Raw genomic sequence first — 15,925 nt, 5'->3', positions numbered from 1 at the left:
GCTTTGACTCTCCATTCACCACCCAGCTCCTTTGAGGAGGCTATGACTCAGGCCATTCAGATGCATTGAAGGTTGCGGGAGAGAGGTGTAAAACAGTAAGAGATTCCGTTACATCATACTAACTCTGCTCATAAGCAATGATCTTTAGGACCTGCATTTCTGGTAGGAGATAAAGTGTGGTTGTCTACCAAGGGCATATAAATTAAGGTACCTTCTGCTAAGCTAGGTCTCAAGTTTATTGGTCCGTAAGAAATCATTGAAGTTGTCAATCCAGTTGCCTTTCGTTTACGCTTTCTTCCATCGCTTCGGATTCCCTATGTGTTTCATAAGTCACTCCTGAAGTCATTTGTACCTTCCGCTGTTGAATCTCCATCCCTCCCATCACCTGTCTCTGTGGATTGTTAGACTGAGTATGAAGTGGAACAGTTTGTGGATTCTCACATGGACTGCTGTTCACTTCAGTATTTGGATCATTGGAGGGGTTATGGCCCTGAGGATCGATCGTGGGTCCTGGCGCGAGCATTCCATGCTTATCATCTAGTTCGAGCATTTCATGCATGTTATCCAGGAAAACCTGGGGGTCTGGTGCCCCCCCCATAGAGAGGAGGGTACTCTCATGACCCAGTCTGGGTTTTGAGTCCTGTCTGACTTTTTCTCGGGCTGATCATGTCAAGGGTTAACTTTGACCTGCCTCATTCTGGCTTCAGGTTTGCTATTTAGCTCCGCTGTATCCTACAGGCGGTGTCAGCTATAGTTTCTGCCTACAGCATGTGAGGCTGACTCTGCATACCCTGATTTGTCCTGCTGATTTTGCTGACTGTACCCATGTCTGTTTATTTCCCTCTTCCCGTTCTGACTCCATGTTCCCCTTTCATGTTTGGATTCCCTAAGAACCTGACTTGGCTTAGACTCTGACCTGCTGTTTCATTTCTTTGGCATATCTGCTCCTCACCGGTATTGACCCATTTGGCTTGTTTCTGACTCTGTGTTTGGTTATTCCTTTTGTACTGCACTAAATACTAATATTGACCTGACTTGTTTTACTATTCCACTGCAACCTGGTGGTGGACTCATTGCTGTACTGCAGGTCTGCTCCTGCTGTGTGCAGTCCTCCCTCCACTCTATTGCCATCTAGTTGAGCTGCTTCTTCCTCCATAGCAGCAGCGTGACACACACATTGTTAAAGGTTGCCATGTTGAAAAAAATCCTAAAAATTCTGCACAATTTCAATATAGTCATCTTTAAATACAAACAAATATTTACCCATGAATGATGATCTTCAATCAGGAAGCCCATAAAACAAAGCCAGAATAAGGGACAATTGAAGGAAAGGGATGCTTCACAAACTACAATATGCAGTTGCAGAAGTGAATTGACTCTTCTTAAGCAAAGGAATCGGGATGGAAAATTTTATTATTGTTAATATATTTATTTTATCCAAATAAAAAATAAACTCAAAAGATTCAGCGAAAATTAATACCCCAAAGATAATTTGTATTTACGTGTATTTAAGCAACAGAGCTGTTAATAGTTCCAATTCCCAAAACAGTTACGTACACAAAGATCGCGAGAGGAAATATAAATCCTCCATAACCCAGATCCTGAGGTTCTAATCAGAGGCATCACCACGGGTTTCCTGATAGACAAGACATGTTATCCTGCTTGCAAAGCTAAGGTACATCATTTTTATGCTTTGCACCTTTAACCATAGCTCCTCCTGTGTCCGTAAGAGACTGTAATCAGAAGCTGTAATTCGATCCCTCACTGCAGATTTCTAGATAAATTTAAGCAGTTTATAAAAGTATTGAAAAAGCTAACTTCCCTAATAAGACATATCGCAAAGTTTGTTTTATCTATTCTCACACTATAGATTTTAAAATAAATATGTTGAGGCACAAGGGATAAATCATGTGTTCAATATTTCGCAGAGTCCTTCTCCTTCCTCTGTGCACCACTATTGGACTGATTTCTATTACTCTTAATACCTCATCACTATCTCATTTCTAGAACTTCCCAGGTTTCTTTTCTCATCCATGGAAGTCCTACCTCCATACCATATCTCACTTCCCTTGCCTTTAAATCCATAACCTAAATTTCTGGGTCCCCACTTAGCATGTTCCAATTATAACCCTAGTGTATTTTTACATGTAAGATGAACCTCCAGCATCAGGACCTGGTTGCACCTCTGGACTCTTCCTACTTCTTGAACATTGTAAGATCCCGTACATAGAACTCTCTACGTGTCATATGGTTCTTGCGCTATTACACTGTGAATTATAAGTTGATATATCCAGTTCTGAGTTTTCAGTCCACTGTATGTCTCTATGGTAGGATATTCTTCTTTATGTATCACCTAATACCACAATTTTTATATTTCATTTTATAGGAATATGTATCACATGACATTTCCAAAAAAAGTTAAATGCATTGATCTTTGTCCATTTTTAAGATAATGATGAATACAACTACAGTAAGTACACTTGTTCTTCTTGGATTTCAAGTCGATCACAACTTGAAAGTTTTGCTCTTCATCCTCTTCCTTTTTGTGTATATCATCACCATGATTGGGAATCTTCTCATCGTAGTACTGGTGTGGACCTATAGAAACCTCCAGTCCCCCATGTATATTTTTATGTCAAACCTCTCCTTTTCTGACATGATGTTCACTACGAATGTTGTCCCAAATATGCTATCCATCCTTCTAAATGAGAACCAAACAATTTCTATGGATGGATGCATTGCTCAGTTTTACTTCTTTGGAACGTTGGGAAGTACAGAATGTTTCCTTCTTACATTGATGTCCTACGACCGATACTTGGCCATTTGCAGCCCACTGATGTACACTCGCACTATGGATAGCAAACTCCAGCAATGGCTTCTTCTTACATGCTGGGCGGCCAGTTTTACAGTAACACTTCTTCCTATTGTTTTTATGCATCAATTAGACTTTTGTGGACCCTTTGTAATTGACCATTTTTACTGTGACCTTGCTCCCATTTTGGCACTTTCTTGTTCAGATACCTCAGCTGTTAAAATAGAAACCCTGGTATCTTTAATCTATGTGGTCTTCCTTCCATTCTACTTCATTATATACTCATATACTCGTATTATTGTCAACATACTTCGAATTTCTTCAATTCGAGGAAGGAAGAAGACTTTCTCTACTTGCAGTGCTCACCTGCTGGCCGTGTGCACCTACTTCTTGACCATTGTTAGTGTGTATAGTAATCCAACAAATCATTCATCAGATGTCAACAAAATAAGATCCTTGCTTTATATTGTGGTGACTCCATTGTCTAACCCAATGATTTACGCTCTTAGGAATAAAGAGATAAAATTTGCTTTTCACAAACTTCTGAAGAATCTGAGGAAAGAAAAATAGATATTTTTCTGGGCAAGTAAAATATATTCTACCACTAGATTCAAACAAAAATTTTTATGTTGATTTTCAAAGTTAAGTATAGGTGGGCTAACCCGAAAAGTAAAGTTTGGCGTCTGTACTGAACATCTACTGTTGGTATATAGTTAATTAATCAATTGCATATATCCTGCATGTCTCCTGTCATTTCACTTCCATGTCAGCAAGCATAGCTAATGGTATATAGTTCATTTGTCTTACTGTGCTTATCCCTTAAGGTCACAACACTTTCTCAGAGGTTTATTATCCATGTAGGCCTGCAAACTTGTTTATTTGTCAGTACATTGTCTCCTGCTGTCTTAATTTGAGTTGATTGACTCTGGCATAAGTTGGGACAAGCGGTGGATACCGCGTCTACACCCGGACACAGCACAGCCTCAATGCTGCTATCTTGGAGGCACTCTGGACATTAAGCTACACCAATAGGGCTCTATTGGCAAAGAGATTTTTTCTCCTCTCACCTCACAATTAGTAACTGATGAAGGTCCGCAGGACCGTAACGTTTTAGTGTTGATACTACACAATAAACCTTCAGCAGCCAAATCGAAGTTGAGTGCCGGGTTTTATATTTACTACCATCTTACCTATATCCTCTGTTCTGTTAATGCTAAAGTTAATAACTTCAATAATCAGAACCTCCCACTCCCGTCTCCAAGACTTCTCAAGTGCTGTGCCAATTTCTTGGAATGCACTACCCAGGATAATTTGATTAATTCCCAATACCCACAGTTTTAAGCATGCACTAAAAACACATTTCTTCAGACTGGCCTACCGCTTCAACACATTAATCTAACTATTCCTGTGCTGCCTGTTCATAATTTTTATCATAACCAGGTTCCTTTTATCATGTTCTCACAGGCTTTATGCATTTAATAGCCCTATTTGTCTGTACTGGTACATCTTCAGGCTGATAACCAGTTCATGCAGCATTACATGTACACTCAATTTCTTACATTATGGCTGATCCGAATAATGAAATCAATTGCTACCATCCACCTTTTGTGTATCCCCTATTTCCCCATAGATTGTAAGCTTGTGAACAGGGCCCTCATCCCTCTTGTTATCTGTTGATTTATGTGATTATTGTTATGCTGTAATGTCTTTTGTCTGTACAAGTCCCTTCTAAAATGTAAAGTGCTGCAGAATATGTTGGTGCCATAGAAATAAAATTATTATCATTATTATTATTACTGTTAAAGCACGGACATGGAACACAAACTTCACCAAGAAGTCCGTGTTACTGTTCAAGTTAGGCTCCCAAAGACCCGGTGCTTGTCGTGCTGTCATATGCATGACATTGCAGCAACAGTGCTTCTGATAGGAGATAAAATCATTACCCCCGGTCAAAGAGCCGCGGTTCTTACTCTGTCAAATGACAGCATGAGCCCTCAGCTGTGATTAGAGGTATAAAGTTTACTTCTGGTTACTGGCGATGGAATGAAAGGAAGAGCCTGCAGATGTGGTCGGAGGTAAAAAGCGACAGCAGGCGATGGCTAATGGGAGCATTCATCAGTCGGCACCTGCGCTCTAAATCAATATTTTTTGTTTAAATGGCATGGGTTCCACTGTATTTTGGGTATCCAGCAAGGTAAAACTGACAGCAGGGGGCTGCAACCCTCAGCTGTCAGTGTTAGCAAGGCTGATTATCAGTAATAGAGGGGTCCCTATACTGTTTTTTAATTATTTAAATAAATAATAAGAAAAACTGTGTGATTCCCCCTCATTTATGACAACAGCCCCTTGCTAAAGCAGACAGCTGGGGGATTGTACTCTCAGGCTGAATACGCCATGAATACTTGCCCTTCAGCCTAAAAATAATAGCCTGCAGCCACCCAGAAAAGGCACAGCTATTAAATGTGCCAATTCTGACACTTTGCCTGGCTCTTCCCACTTGCCCTGTAGCGGTGTCAAGTGGGGTCCATATTTGTGGGGGTGATGTCACCTTTGTATTGTCTGGTGACATCAAGCCCACGGCTTAGTAATGGAGAGGCATCTATAAGACACCTATACATTAGTAATCGTATAGTTGTATTGCAAATAAAGACACATGAAGAATTAAATCTTATTTGAAATAAAAACAAAACACACTTTTCCTTTTTTATTTAAAAGTAACAAACACAGCTATACTCACCTAAAGGTACCTTCACACTAAACGATATCGCTAGCGATCCGTGACGTTGCAGCGTCCTGGCTAGCGATATCGTTGAGTGTGACAGGCAGCAGCGATCAGGATCCTGCCGTGATATCGCTGGTCGTTTAGGAAAGTTCAGAACTTTATTTGGTCGTCAGATCGCCGTGTATCGTTGTGTTTGACAGCAAAAGCAACGATACCAGCGATGTTTTACAATGGTAACCAGGGTAAATATCGGGTTACTAAGCGCAGGGCCGCACTTAGTAACCCGATGTTTACCCTGGTTACCAGTGTAAAATGTAAAAAAAACAAACAGTACATATTCACATTTGCGTCCCCCGGCGTCCTCTTCCTGCACTGACAGAGTGCAGGCCGTAAAGTGAAAGCACAGCACAGCGGTGACGTCACCGCTCTGCTGTTAGGGCCGGCACTCACAGTCAGTGCAGGAAGCGGACGCCGGGGGACGCGAAGGTGAGTATGTACTGTTTGTTTTTTTACATTTTACACTGGTAACCAGGGTAAACATCGGGTTACTAAGCGCGGCCCTGCGCTTAGCAACCCGATGTTTACCCTGGTTACCCAGTGACTTCGGCATCGTTGGTCGCTGGAGAGCGGTCTGTGTGACAGCTCTCCAGTGACCAAACAGCGACCCTGCAGCGATCGGCATTGTTGTCTGTATTGCTGCAGTGTCGCTTAGTGTGAAGGTACCTTAACTCCTAATTCCACCAATGCTGTACTTCTCCTATAATAAAACAAAAATTAAAAACAACAATATCCATCATCTGTCCGACACTCTATCACATGCCATAATCAATGTCTGGGGATTACTTATTTTCAACCTGGATGGTGCCAAAATGCGACCGTCCAGGCTGAGAACCACTGTGGAATGAGCTGCTGGGAACTTGATTCTTGCTGTGTATTTATTTACAATGCAAATATAGAATTAGTAATGGATATGTGTCTTATAGACACCTCTCCATTACTAAGCCATGGGCTTCATGTCACCAGACAATACAAAGGTGACATCAACCCCACAAATATTAACCCCACTTGCCACTGCTACAGGGCAAGTGGGAAGAGCTGGACAAAGTGCCAGAATTGGTGCATCTAAAAATAGTACTGTGATAGAACACATGTATTGTTAGACGTTTATTGGACTATGTGAACTTGACCCACCACCACTTTCCGGTTGATGAGGCTTTGACACTCTTTAGAGTTCCTAAACTCAAAAATTTTCACTGAATTCAACAGACCTTTACTTAAATATTGTGTTGTAAATAAGGAAAGTTTCAAATTTCAAAGACACCTCCAATGAAAACTTCTGGAATTTTAAAAGATCACTTTATATTCATTAATTATTCATTTAAGAGCAGATTTGTAAACTTTATTATATTTATTAGTCGCCACCCAAATCCATGCCAGTTGCTTTGCAAACTCTGCAAACTGCACTATGCCCAGCTCACTAATGACTACCAGTCTTTCCAAAGTGCTCCTCTACTTGTCCTTGGTGTTCTTCACCTGTTTGGGCACAAATATTTTGTCTTTATCTATATTAAAGGGTCATCATGTGATCAGTTCTCATTCTCTCATTCTCTTGTCAAATATTCTCTAGTCCAGGCAATAGAATTGACCCTTCCTTTCCTGGGCATAAAGGTTCCTACAATTAATTGTGAATTGGAAAGCGACTGCTGTAAAGCTTGAATTCCCGTTATTGAGCTAATTCATTTTCTTTACATTGACTTTAACATGTCCCGATCTTATTCTTGTGTCTCACCATTTTGAATAAACTCTGCCTCTCTACTTCCTCTGGAATCAGACAGGAACCCAAAAGTCCTCTACTTCCAGATGGCTTTTGTTGCAATTAATCGAATGTCACTTCATAATCAGGCTCAAGTAATCAAAATCATTAAAAAATATGTAAATAATTGCCAGTGTAAAATAAAAGGGGCAAAAATCAATTTTTGAAAATTAGTGTAGAAAAAAAAATGTTGAAATAATAGTTTTTGGTAGATGTGTAAAATGTAGAATAAGTAGATAAATTGGTCTAAAGGTTCATGTACACTGCATTATTATTGTGACTAAATATTCCCAGGATGGCTTGTTTCCTAAAAATATTTCAGTATAACCTGATCAATGAGCAAAATGATCATTTGCTGGGTCAAATTTCTCTTTTGGGTTTCGCAAAAAAAATCATTGTTCTCTGCAGCACATCATCCAGTGTAAAGAGAATTCTTGCCGAGACCAAAGGCAGCCTGAACACCCTGAACAATCTATTCATTCATTGAGCATCTACAGTTTGGTCTGCCTATGAAAAAAGCTATTGAATGATTGTCATTTGATAAATATTGATTAATTGGCATTCGTTTATAGTGTAGAATTCAGCTGGTGAAAATGCACCTTAGGGTACTGTCACACAGTGCAATTTTCGTAGCTACGACGGCACGATCCGTGACGTCGCAGCGTCGTATGATTATCGCTCCAGCATCGTAGACTGCGGTCACACTTTGCAATCACGGCGCTGGAGCGATGCCGAAGTCCCCGGGTAACCAGGGTAAACATCGGGTAACTAAGCGCAGGGCCGCGCTTAGTAACCCGATGTTTACCCTGGTTACCAGCGTAAACGTTAAAAAAACAAACAGTACATACTTACATTCCGGTGTCTGTCCCCGGCGTCTCAGCTTCTCTGCACTGTGTAAGCACCATAGCCGGAAAGCAGAGCGGTGACGTCACCGCGTCACCGCTGTGCTCGCTTTCCGGCCGGCAGGCGCTCACACAGTGCAGAGAAGCTGAGACGCCGGAGGACAGACACCGGAATGTGAGTATGTACTGTTTGTTTTTTTAACGTTTACGCTTGTAACCAGGGTAAACATCGGGTTACTAAGCGCGGCCTTGCTCTTAGTTACCCAATGTTTACCCTGGTTACAAGCGAACACATCGCTGGATCGCTGTCACACACAACGATCCAGCGATGTCAGCGGGTGATCAAGCGACGAAAGAAAGTTCCAAACGATCTGCTACGACGTACGATTCTCAGCGTGATGTCTGATCGCAGTAGCGTGTCAGACACAGCGATATCGTAACGATATCGCTAGAACGTCACGAATCGTGCTGTCGTAGCGATCAAAATTGCACTGTGTGACGGTACCCTTAAGGTGGCCTCATCTCTTGGGTAAATAAATCTGACCAAGTGCAATTTTCACCCAACAAGAGAAACAATTGCCAAGTTGGTAATAATTTGATAGTTTACATATTTGCATTAAGAAAAGAATATTTTTATGGTTTATCTCAATTAATACAGATTTAATTTGAGTGACCTAGTCTTTGTTCACACTCATGGTTCAATTTATGACTTAAATGAAAACTCATGGGAGATCCAGTTGAGAATGGATACAACTGGTGGCCAATAATAAACCCCCTCGATAGTTTATCATTTTTGATGTAGCATCTTCCATTTTGAAGGGAAGAATATTGTTCCAATCACACAAGTGAGCAGAGACATCAATGTATGAATGTTAAAAACAATTAGTGATGGACAAGCATGCACGGCAGTGTGCTACACTGCTCAATACTCGTTCGAGAACTCGGGTACTTGGGAACCTTGCTCAGCCACTAAACATACAGGGATTGCCTGCCAATCATGGTAATACTGTAAACATGTTGGAAACATTCATTACTATAATGGACAGGATACATTGGCGTCATTGGGTCTATACAAGACCTGGTGATGCCATGTTCGGCACTTTGTACCTGGAAACAGTTTATGGAGAAGGGACTGGACTGTGTGTGTGGTGATACAGTACCTGCTGGTGCAGCATTAGACCAACAGTCCTTTTCAGGGCTAATTCAAGTAGATTCCATGCTATAATAATACAGCTCTTAGCCGCAATTAGTCTAGGGTTTGCTGCTGGAGTAGGGAGAGTGTATTAGAAGCAATTAGACAGGGGTCATTGCATTACAGTACTTTGTGCTGCTACGTTGAACCAACAGAACTTTTCAGGGCTAATTAAAATAGATTATATTTTATAATAATACCATTCTTAGATGCAATTAGTGTAGGGTTAGATGCTGGAAGAGGGCTAGCGTATTAGAGACATCTAGTCGGGGATTATATCCTTAACCTCTTAGTGACCACCAATAAGAGACTAGCATCCCCATATGGGTGACAATCCCGTAGCCATCAGCAGTACCCTATAGCTGACAACTTGCTGCATCAGCCACGATCAGTATTGCACTGACTATGGTCATTTAACCCCTGAGATGCTGCTGTAAGTAGTAACTACAGCATCTAGATGGTTAACAGAGTGTGGGAACATCCTCTTCAAACTCATTGGCTCCCTGAGATCTTGATTGTGTTGTCCTGATGTTTGCCAAGGCAGTTAAATGGCCAAATAACAGGCTTAAAGTCTGCCTGCTATAGCGGCATGTTCAAAAGTTATAAGAATTTAGGTGGTAAAAATAAACTTCTTCACTCCTGTTATGCCCCTTTGCATTAACTCCTGAAAAGAACCCGAGGGGTTAATGAACTAAAAGGAAAACAATTTAGGATACGTTGAGGGGTGCAGTTTTTTAAATGGTGTAATTTTGGGGGGGTTCCAATATATGGGACCCACAAAGTCACTTCAAAACTGAACAGGTCACTAAAGATATAAGTTTTGTAAATTTCCTTGGAAAAATGAAAAATGACTGCTACGTTTTTAAACCTTCTTAAATGAAAACAAAATAAAACTGCATTTTCAAATGGTGCTGATGTAAACCCGACATGGGAAAAATGTTATTTATTAATGTTTTTGTCTGGTATGACGATCTGGGTTAAAGGGATAATCATTCAAAGTTTAAAAATTGCAATTTTTAAAAAAATTTCACATTTTTGATATTTTTCTAAATAAACTCAAAACTAGTGTTGAGCGATACTGTCCGATACTTGAAAGTATCGGTATCGTAAAGTATCGGCCGATACCGGCAAAGTATCGGATCTGATCCGATACCGATACCCGATAAAAATACAAGTCAATGGGACTCAAGTATTGGAAGGTATCCCTGATGGTTCCCAGGGTCTGAAGGAGAGGAAACTCTCCTTCAGGCCCTGGGATCCATATTAATGTGTAAAATAAAGAATTAAAATAAAAAATATTGATATACTCACCTCTCCGACGCAGCCTGCACCTTACCAAGGGAACCGGCAGCCTTCTTTGCTTAAAATGCGCGCGTTTAGTGCCTTCCGTGACGTCACGGCTTCTGATTGGTCGCGTGCCGCCCATGTGACCGCGACGCGACCAATCACAAGCCGTGATGTAATTCTCAGGTCCTAAATGCCTAATTCTAGGCATTTAGGACCTGAGAATGACGTCACGGCTTGTGATTGGTCGCGTCGCGGTCACATGGGCGGCACGCGACCAATCGGAAGCCGTGATGTCACGGAAGGCACTAAACGCGCGCATTTTAAGCAAAGAAGACTGCTGGTTCCCTCGGTAAGGTGTAGGCTGCGTCGGAGAGGTGAGTATATCAATATTTTTTATTTTAATTCTTTATTTTACACATTATATCGATCCCGATACCGATTCCCGATACAACAAAAGTATCGGATCTCGGTATCGGAATTCCGATACCGCAAATATTGGCCGATACCCGATACTCGCGGTATCGGAATGCTCAACACTACTCAAAACATATCAACCTAAATTTACCATTATCATAGGAAGTGTATTGAAAAAATAATCTCAAAATAAATGGGCTATATTGAAGCATTCCAGATTTATCACTACCTAAAGTGAAACATGTCAGATTTTTTTTTAAAAAATGGCTCGGTCACTAAGGGGGTTAAGGTTCTTGCTGGTGCTACGTTAAAGCAAAAAACTTTTCAGGGTAAATTCCAATATGTTCTATTCTCTAGTAATGCTGCCCTTAGCTGCAATTATTTTAGCATTAGTTTCTGGAGCATGGATAGTGCAAAGAGGCATTTAGGCAGTGATTATTGCCTTACAGTTCTTGCTGCAGAAACCTAAAAACAAAACTTCTTTAGATTGCTGCATCTATTCCATTCTATTTATTATTAATAGTGCTGATAGCATTTCTGTTGAGTAGGTGAAGGTTGAGAGATAGTTTTGGATTTGAGGAAGAGTAAGACAAGAAAAGAAGAAACCAAGAACTGTATAACCTTTTTTTGGTGGTAAGGGGTGCATGTTAGGAATACACAAAAAACAACAACCCTTGGCTGGGAAAATGGCAGATGTGTGTGCTCTGGGGAACAGTTATCCACCTTCTCCCTCTGGCCACTCCATTGCCTCATTCTGCATGTTGTGATGCTTCTGTTCCCACCACCTCTGCACTGTTGTTCTCGCTCTGCATGGCACCTTGCCAGGTTGGGTCAATGACATCATTGTCCACCACCTCATTTTCCACTTCTGCACTCTGGTCCTCCTCTTGACTTGTTGATATAACAGCATCATTTGTTGGCAACTGTGTATCATCATCATCATCAACAACCTCTTGAGACACTAATTGAAGTGGCAAACCGTCATCTTCTTATGACTATGGATGCTCAAATATTTGGGCATCACTACACATGATCTCGTCATGTCACTTTTTGAAAAGTGCAGGACAAGAAGCCTGAATTAATAAATGGAAACGTTAAAGACTCGCTCCTTGGAGTGGCCAAGTATGGGATCACGTGTCTCCTGAAATCGTCATGGTTAGAGGAAAGAGGATCAGGTTGAGGATTATGTGGTCTAAATTCATGGCTAGTGAGACTGGACTGTGTGAAAGACAGGGTGGTGCTGGGAAGCATACTGGAAGAATTATCTAACATCAAACCGACCACCTGTTTATGGTGTTATTTTTAAAATAAAATATGTAGCCCTGAAAATAAATTTAAACAATTATTAGTGAATGCCGCCTGATGACCCTCTAGAAAGTATGAATTAGTGATGTCAGAAAGTCCTAAAAAATTTTTTTGCGCGAAGGCCGCATGATAACCCTGCTAATATGGTGTAAGAGAAAAAGGAGGAGGAGTACAAGTAAAATAATAAACCATGAGCTATATACCCATTTTTGGGAGGGAAGGAGTGCATGGGAATTCACGAGAAAAAAAGTAAACATTTGATTTGGCTTTTTTTACACTACTTTTATCCGCTGGGGTTGAGAAGTCTGGGCAAAACTAAGTTGATTTTGAGAACAGTCAGCCTGTCAGCATTTTCAGTTGACAGGCAGATGCGCCTATCAGTTATTATGCCCCCAGTGGCACTAAAAACCCACACAATCAACTTAAGCGTGGAGGTTGCAGTGAATGTGGCCTTTCTGTTTGGCTTTTCTGAAGCGATGGTAGCCCACCTGCATGTCTTTAGAATAGTGATGAGCGAGTATACTCATTGCTTGGGTTTTCCCGAGCATAGGGTGATCTCCGAGTATATTTTATTGCTCAGAGATATAGTTTTCATCTCCTCATTTGCATGATTTATGGCTGCCAGATACACTGAATACATATGAGGAATGCTTGTTTGTTAGGGAATTTACACATGTATTCAGCCTGTCCAGCAGTCGTAAATCATGCTGCTGAGGCGATGAAAATTAAATCTCCGAGCAATAACAAATACTCGGAGATCACCCGAGCAATGAGTATACTCACTCATCACTACTCCAGAAGCATGAGCTGGTCACTACAACGTACAAGTCTCTAAAACTTACTGGTCATTACAGCAGCAGTTTGCAATTTTCACTCAGCAATAGAGATGAGCGAACCATTCAAGGTTCTGTTCTGTTCAATGAACATCCAGATGTTCACTGAACAGTTCGCAGAACATATTCGAACCTGAGTGAATTCAATTGGAGGCAAAAACCAAACGCATAGAGACACCTTCATGGGGCCAAAAAAATGCTGCCAAAAAAAGCTTAAATTAGAGGCAAACACCATGAAAAGTGGCATAAATTGATGCGTATTACAAATAGTATAATTGCGCAGCATGGATGCATGGCATCGAACCTGAGAAAGGGCTTGGACCAGCAATTCTAGATTAAACATGAATTAGTAACAGGTGGATGAGTGACAAGTGTAGGTCTTGTGCTCTGAAATCTCTGACAAAATCAGGCAAGACATATGAAGAAAACTCAACTTGGAGTCCAAATATTAGGGCAGACACCAACAAAAGTGTCATTAATTGACCCACAGTAGAAATTTGATAATGGGCCTGGCATAGCAGCAGTCAGCCATGGGCCATGAATGAGGTATCAGGATCTGGGCCAGCATTTACAGCTTTGTATTTAAGGCTCCTTTCACACTTGCGTCATTTGGCCTCTGTCGCAATGCGTTGTTTTGGGAAAAAAATCCATCCTGCAATTGTGTCCGCAGGATGCATTTTTTTCCCATAGACTTGTATTGCCGACGGATCTCGACGTATAGCCATATGTTGCGTCCGTCATGTACTGGATGCGTCGTGTTTTGGCGGACCGTCGTCACGAAAAAACGTTCGATGGAACATTTTTTCGTACGTCGGATCCTGCATTTCCTACCGAGCATGCATAGCCGGAACTCCGCCCCTCCTCCTTGGGACCTTAGAAAGGGCAGCGGATGCGTTGAAAAACTACATCCGCTGCCCACGTTGTGCCAAATTTTCACAACGTCCGTCGGTACGTCGTGCCGACGCTTAGCGAATGCCGCGTACCGACGCAAGTGTGAAAGAAGCCTTAGTTTAAATTAAGATAAGGTGGATGAGGGAACAGTGTAGGCCTGCTGTACTGGGAGCCTTCATACCACATGCAACAGCTCAAACTGCTTTTCTGTTCAGCTAGACTCAAGTGGCACAAATATTAGCTTTATAGACTAGTATTGTTAGAATCATTTAAGGATAGTAGCACAGGTAGTTAGCTGAAAGTAATTGCATGCCTGCCAGCAGGGCCGGACTGGCCATTTGGCAATTCTGGCAAATGCCAGAAGGGCCGGTCTTGTTGTGGGCTGCCTTGTGTGCTACGTTGTTAACAGAATCAATGTTCTCAAGACACCCATACTGTTAACAGTTGTGCTGGAGCACAAAGCCGGTCACTCCGTCACTTACCTCAGCATGCCGTGGGTATAATTAGAAATATTGGTCTTGTAGTAAATCTTCCTTTCCTTCATCCAGGGTAATATTAGTAATATATCGCATCTGGTTCTTGGGGACGGGGACACCATGGGCCTGTGTGATTTCAAATGCCAGGACTGAATTTTATCCCCAGTCCGTACCTGCCTGCCAGACTGGGAGCCTTACTGTTACAGGCAACACACATGAAGGAGGCTTAACTTGGAGTCCAAACTTTTCAAAAAATAATTGCCAAGAACCACTAAAGTGGCATCAATTTCCCCAGAGTAGAAATAGTATAATGGGGCTCTGACAACCATTCCACTACAGTTAACCCACCAGATGGAGGCCCAGCAGCAGCAGCAACACCAGGCGCAAAAGCCACAACAAAGGTGTCATAGACTGCAATAACCCGAGATCAATGCAGCACTTTAAAAGTTACACCATCACCTAGTCTGCCAAGTATGCAATTTGGGGTGCAAAAGTCATTGGAGATCCATGACTTCTTTATCTTGGTTATTATTGTTACATAATATTATAGCACCATTTATTCCATGGAACTTTACATGTGAAAAGGGGTATACGTAATAAAAACAAGCACAATAATCTTAAAGTATACAAAGTCACGAAGGATACAAGAGGAGAGAGGACCCTGCCTGTGAGGGCTCACAGTCTACAAGGAATGGATGAGGATACAATGATGAGATCAGAGCTGGTCATGCAGCGGTATGGTGGAGCGATGATTATTACATGTTGTAGGCTTCTTTCCATGGTAGGCGGGAGTCTGATATGTTGTAGTAGAGAGCTCAAAAGTAAGGGGGATGCACTGAAGAAATTTTGCACATGATTGTAAGAAGAGGAGATAAGAGGGGAGTAAATCAGGAGATCTTGTGAGGATTGGAGGTTGCTTCCAGGTAAGTACCAGGAAATGAGGTGACAGATGAATGGAGTACACAGGTTGTGAATGGCTTTTTATGTCATGGTTAAGGATTTGACCTGGAGTTTCTGGGTAATGGGGAGACAGTGCAGGGATTAACAGTGAGGAGAATCCATGAATAGCAGGGAACAGGTGGATTACTAGGGCAGCAGAGTTTAGAATAGATTGGAGGGTATTAGAGGGGAGGCCACAGAGCAGGAGGTTGCAGTAGTCAAGGCGGGAGATGATAAGTGCATGGACTAGGGTTTTTGCAGATTCTTGGATGAGGAATGTACAGATCTGGGAAATATTTTTGAGTTGAAGTAGGCAGAAAGTGGAAAGGGCTTGGATATGTGGTTTAAAGGAAAGATCTGAGTCAAGGCTTACCCCAAGGCAGCAAGCTTGTGGGACTG

At 41.6% G+C, this 15,925-nt stretch overlaps 1 protein-coding gene across 1 annotated transcript; it reads left to right on the top strand.

The window, feature by feature from the left end:
* Positions 1 to 2,452: 2,452 nt before the first annotated feature.
* Positions 2,453 to 3,382, top strand: LOC143774745 (olfactory receptor 11L1-like). The gene has a single exon (XM_077262509.1). The coding sequence runs from the start codon at positions 2,453 to 2,455 to the stop codon at positions 3,380 to 3,382; it is 930 nt and encodes a 309-aa protein (XP_077118624.1).
* The last annotated feature ends 12,543 nt before the right edge of the window (positions 3,383 to 15,925 follow it).

Source organism: Ranitomeya variabilis, chromosome 5 (genome assembly GCF_051348905.1).
Source record: "Ranitomeya variabilis isolate aRanVar5 chromosome 5, aRanVar5.hap1, whole genome shotgun sequence".
NCBI classification, from domain to species: Eukaryota; Metazoa; Chordata; class Amphibia; order Anura; family Dendrobatidae; genus Ranitomeya; species Ranitomeya variabilis.
The sequence above is the reverse complement of the archived record's forward strand: the minus strand, read 5'-3'. Positions and strand labels throughout refer to the sequence as shown.

What these genes read in the sequence shown, in the direction of transcription:
- LOC143774745 (XM_077262509.1), top strand. Translation starts at nt 2,453, where the DNA reads ATGATGAATACAACTACAGTAAGTACACTTGTTCTTCTTGGATTTCAA.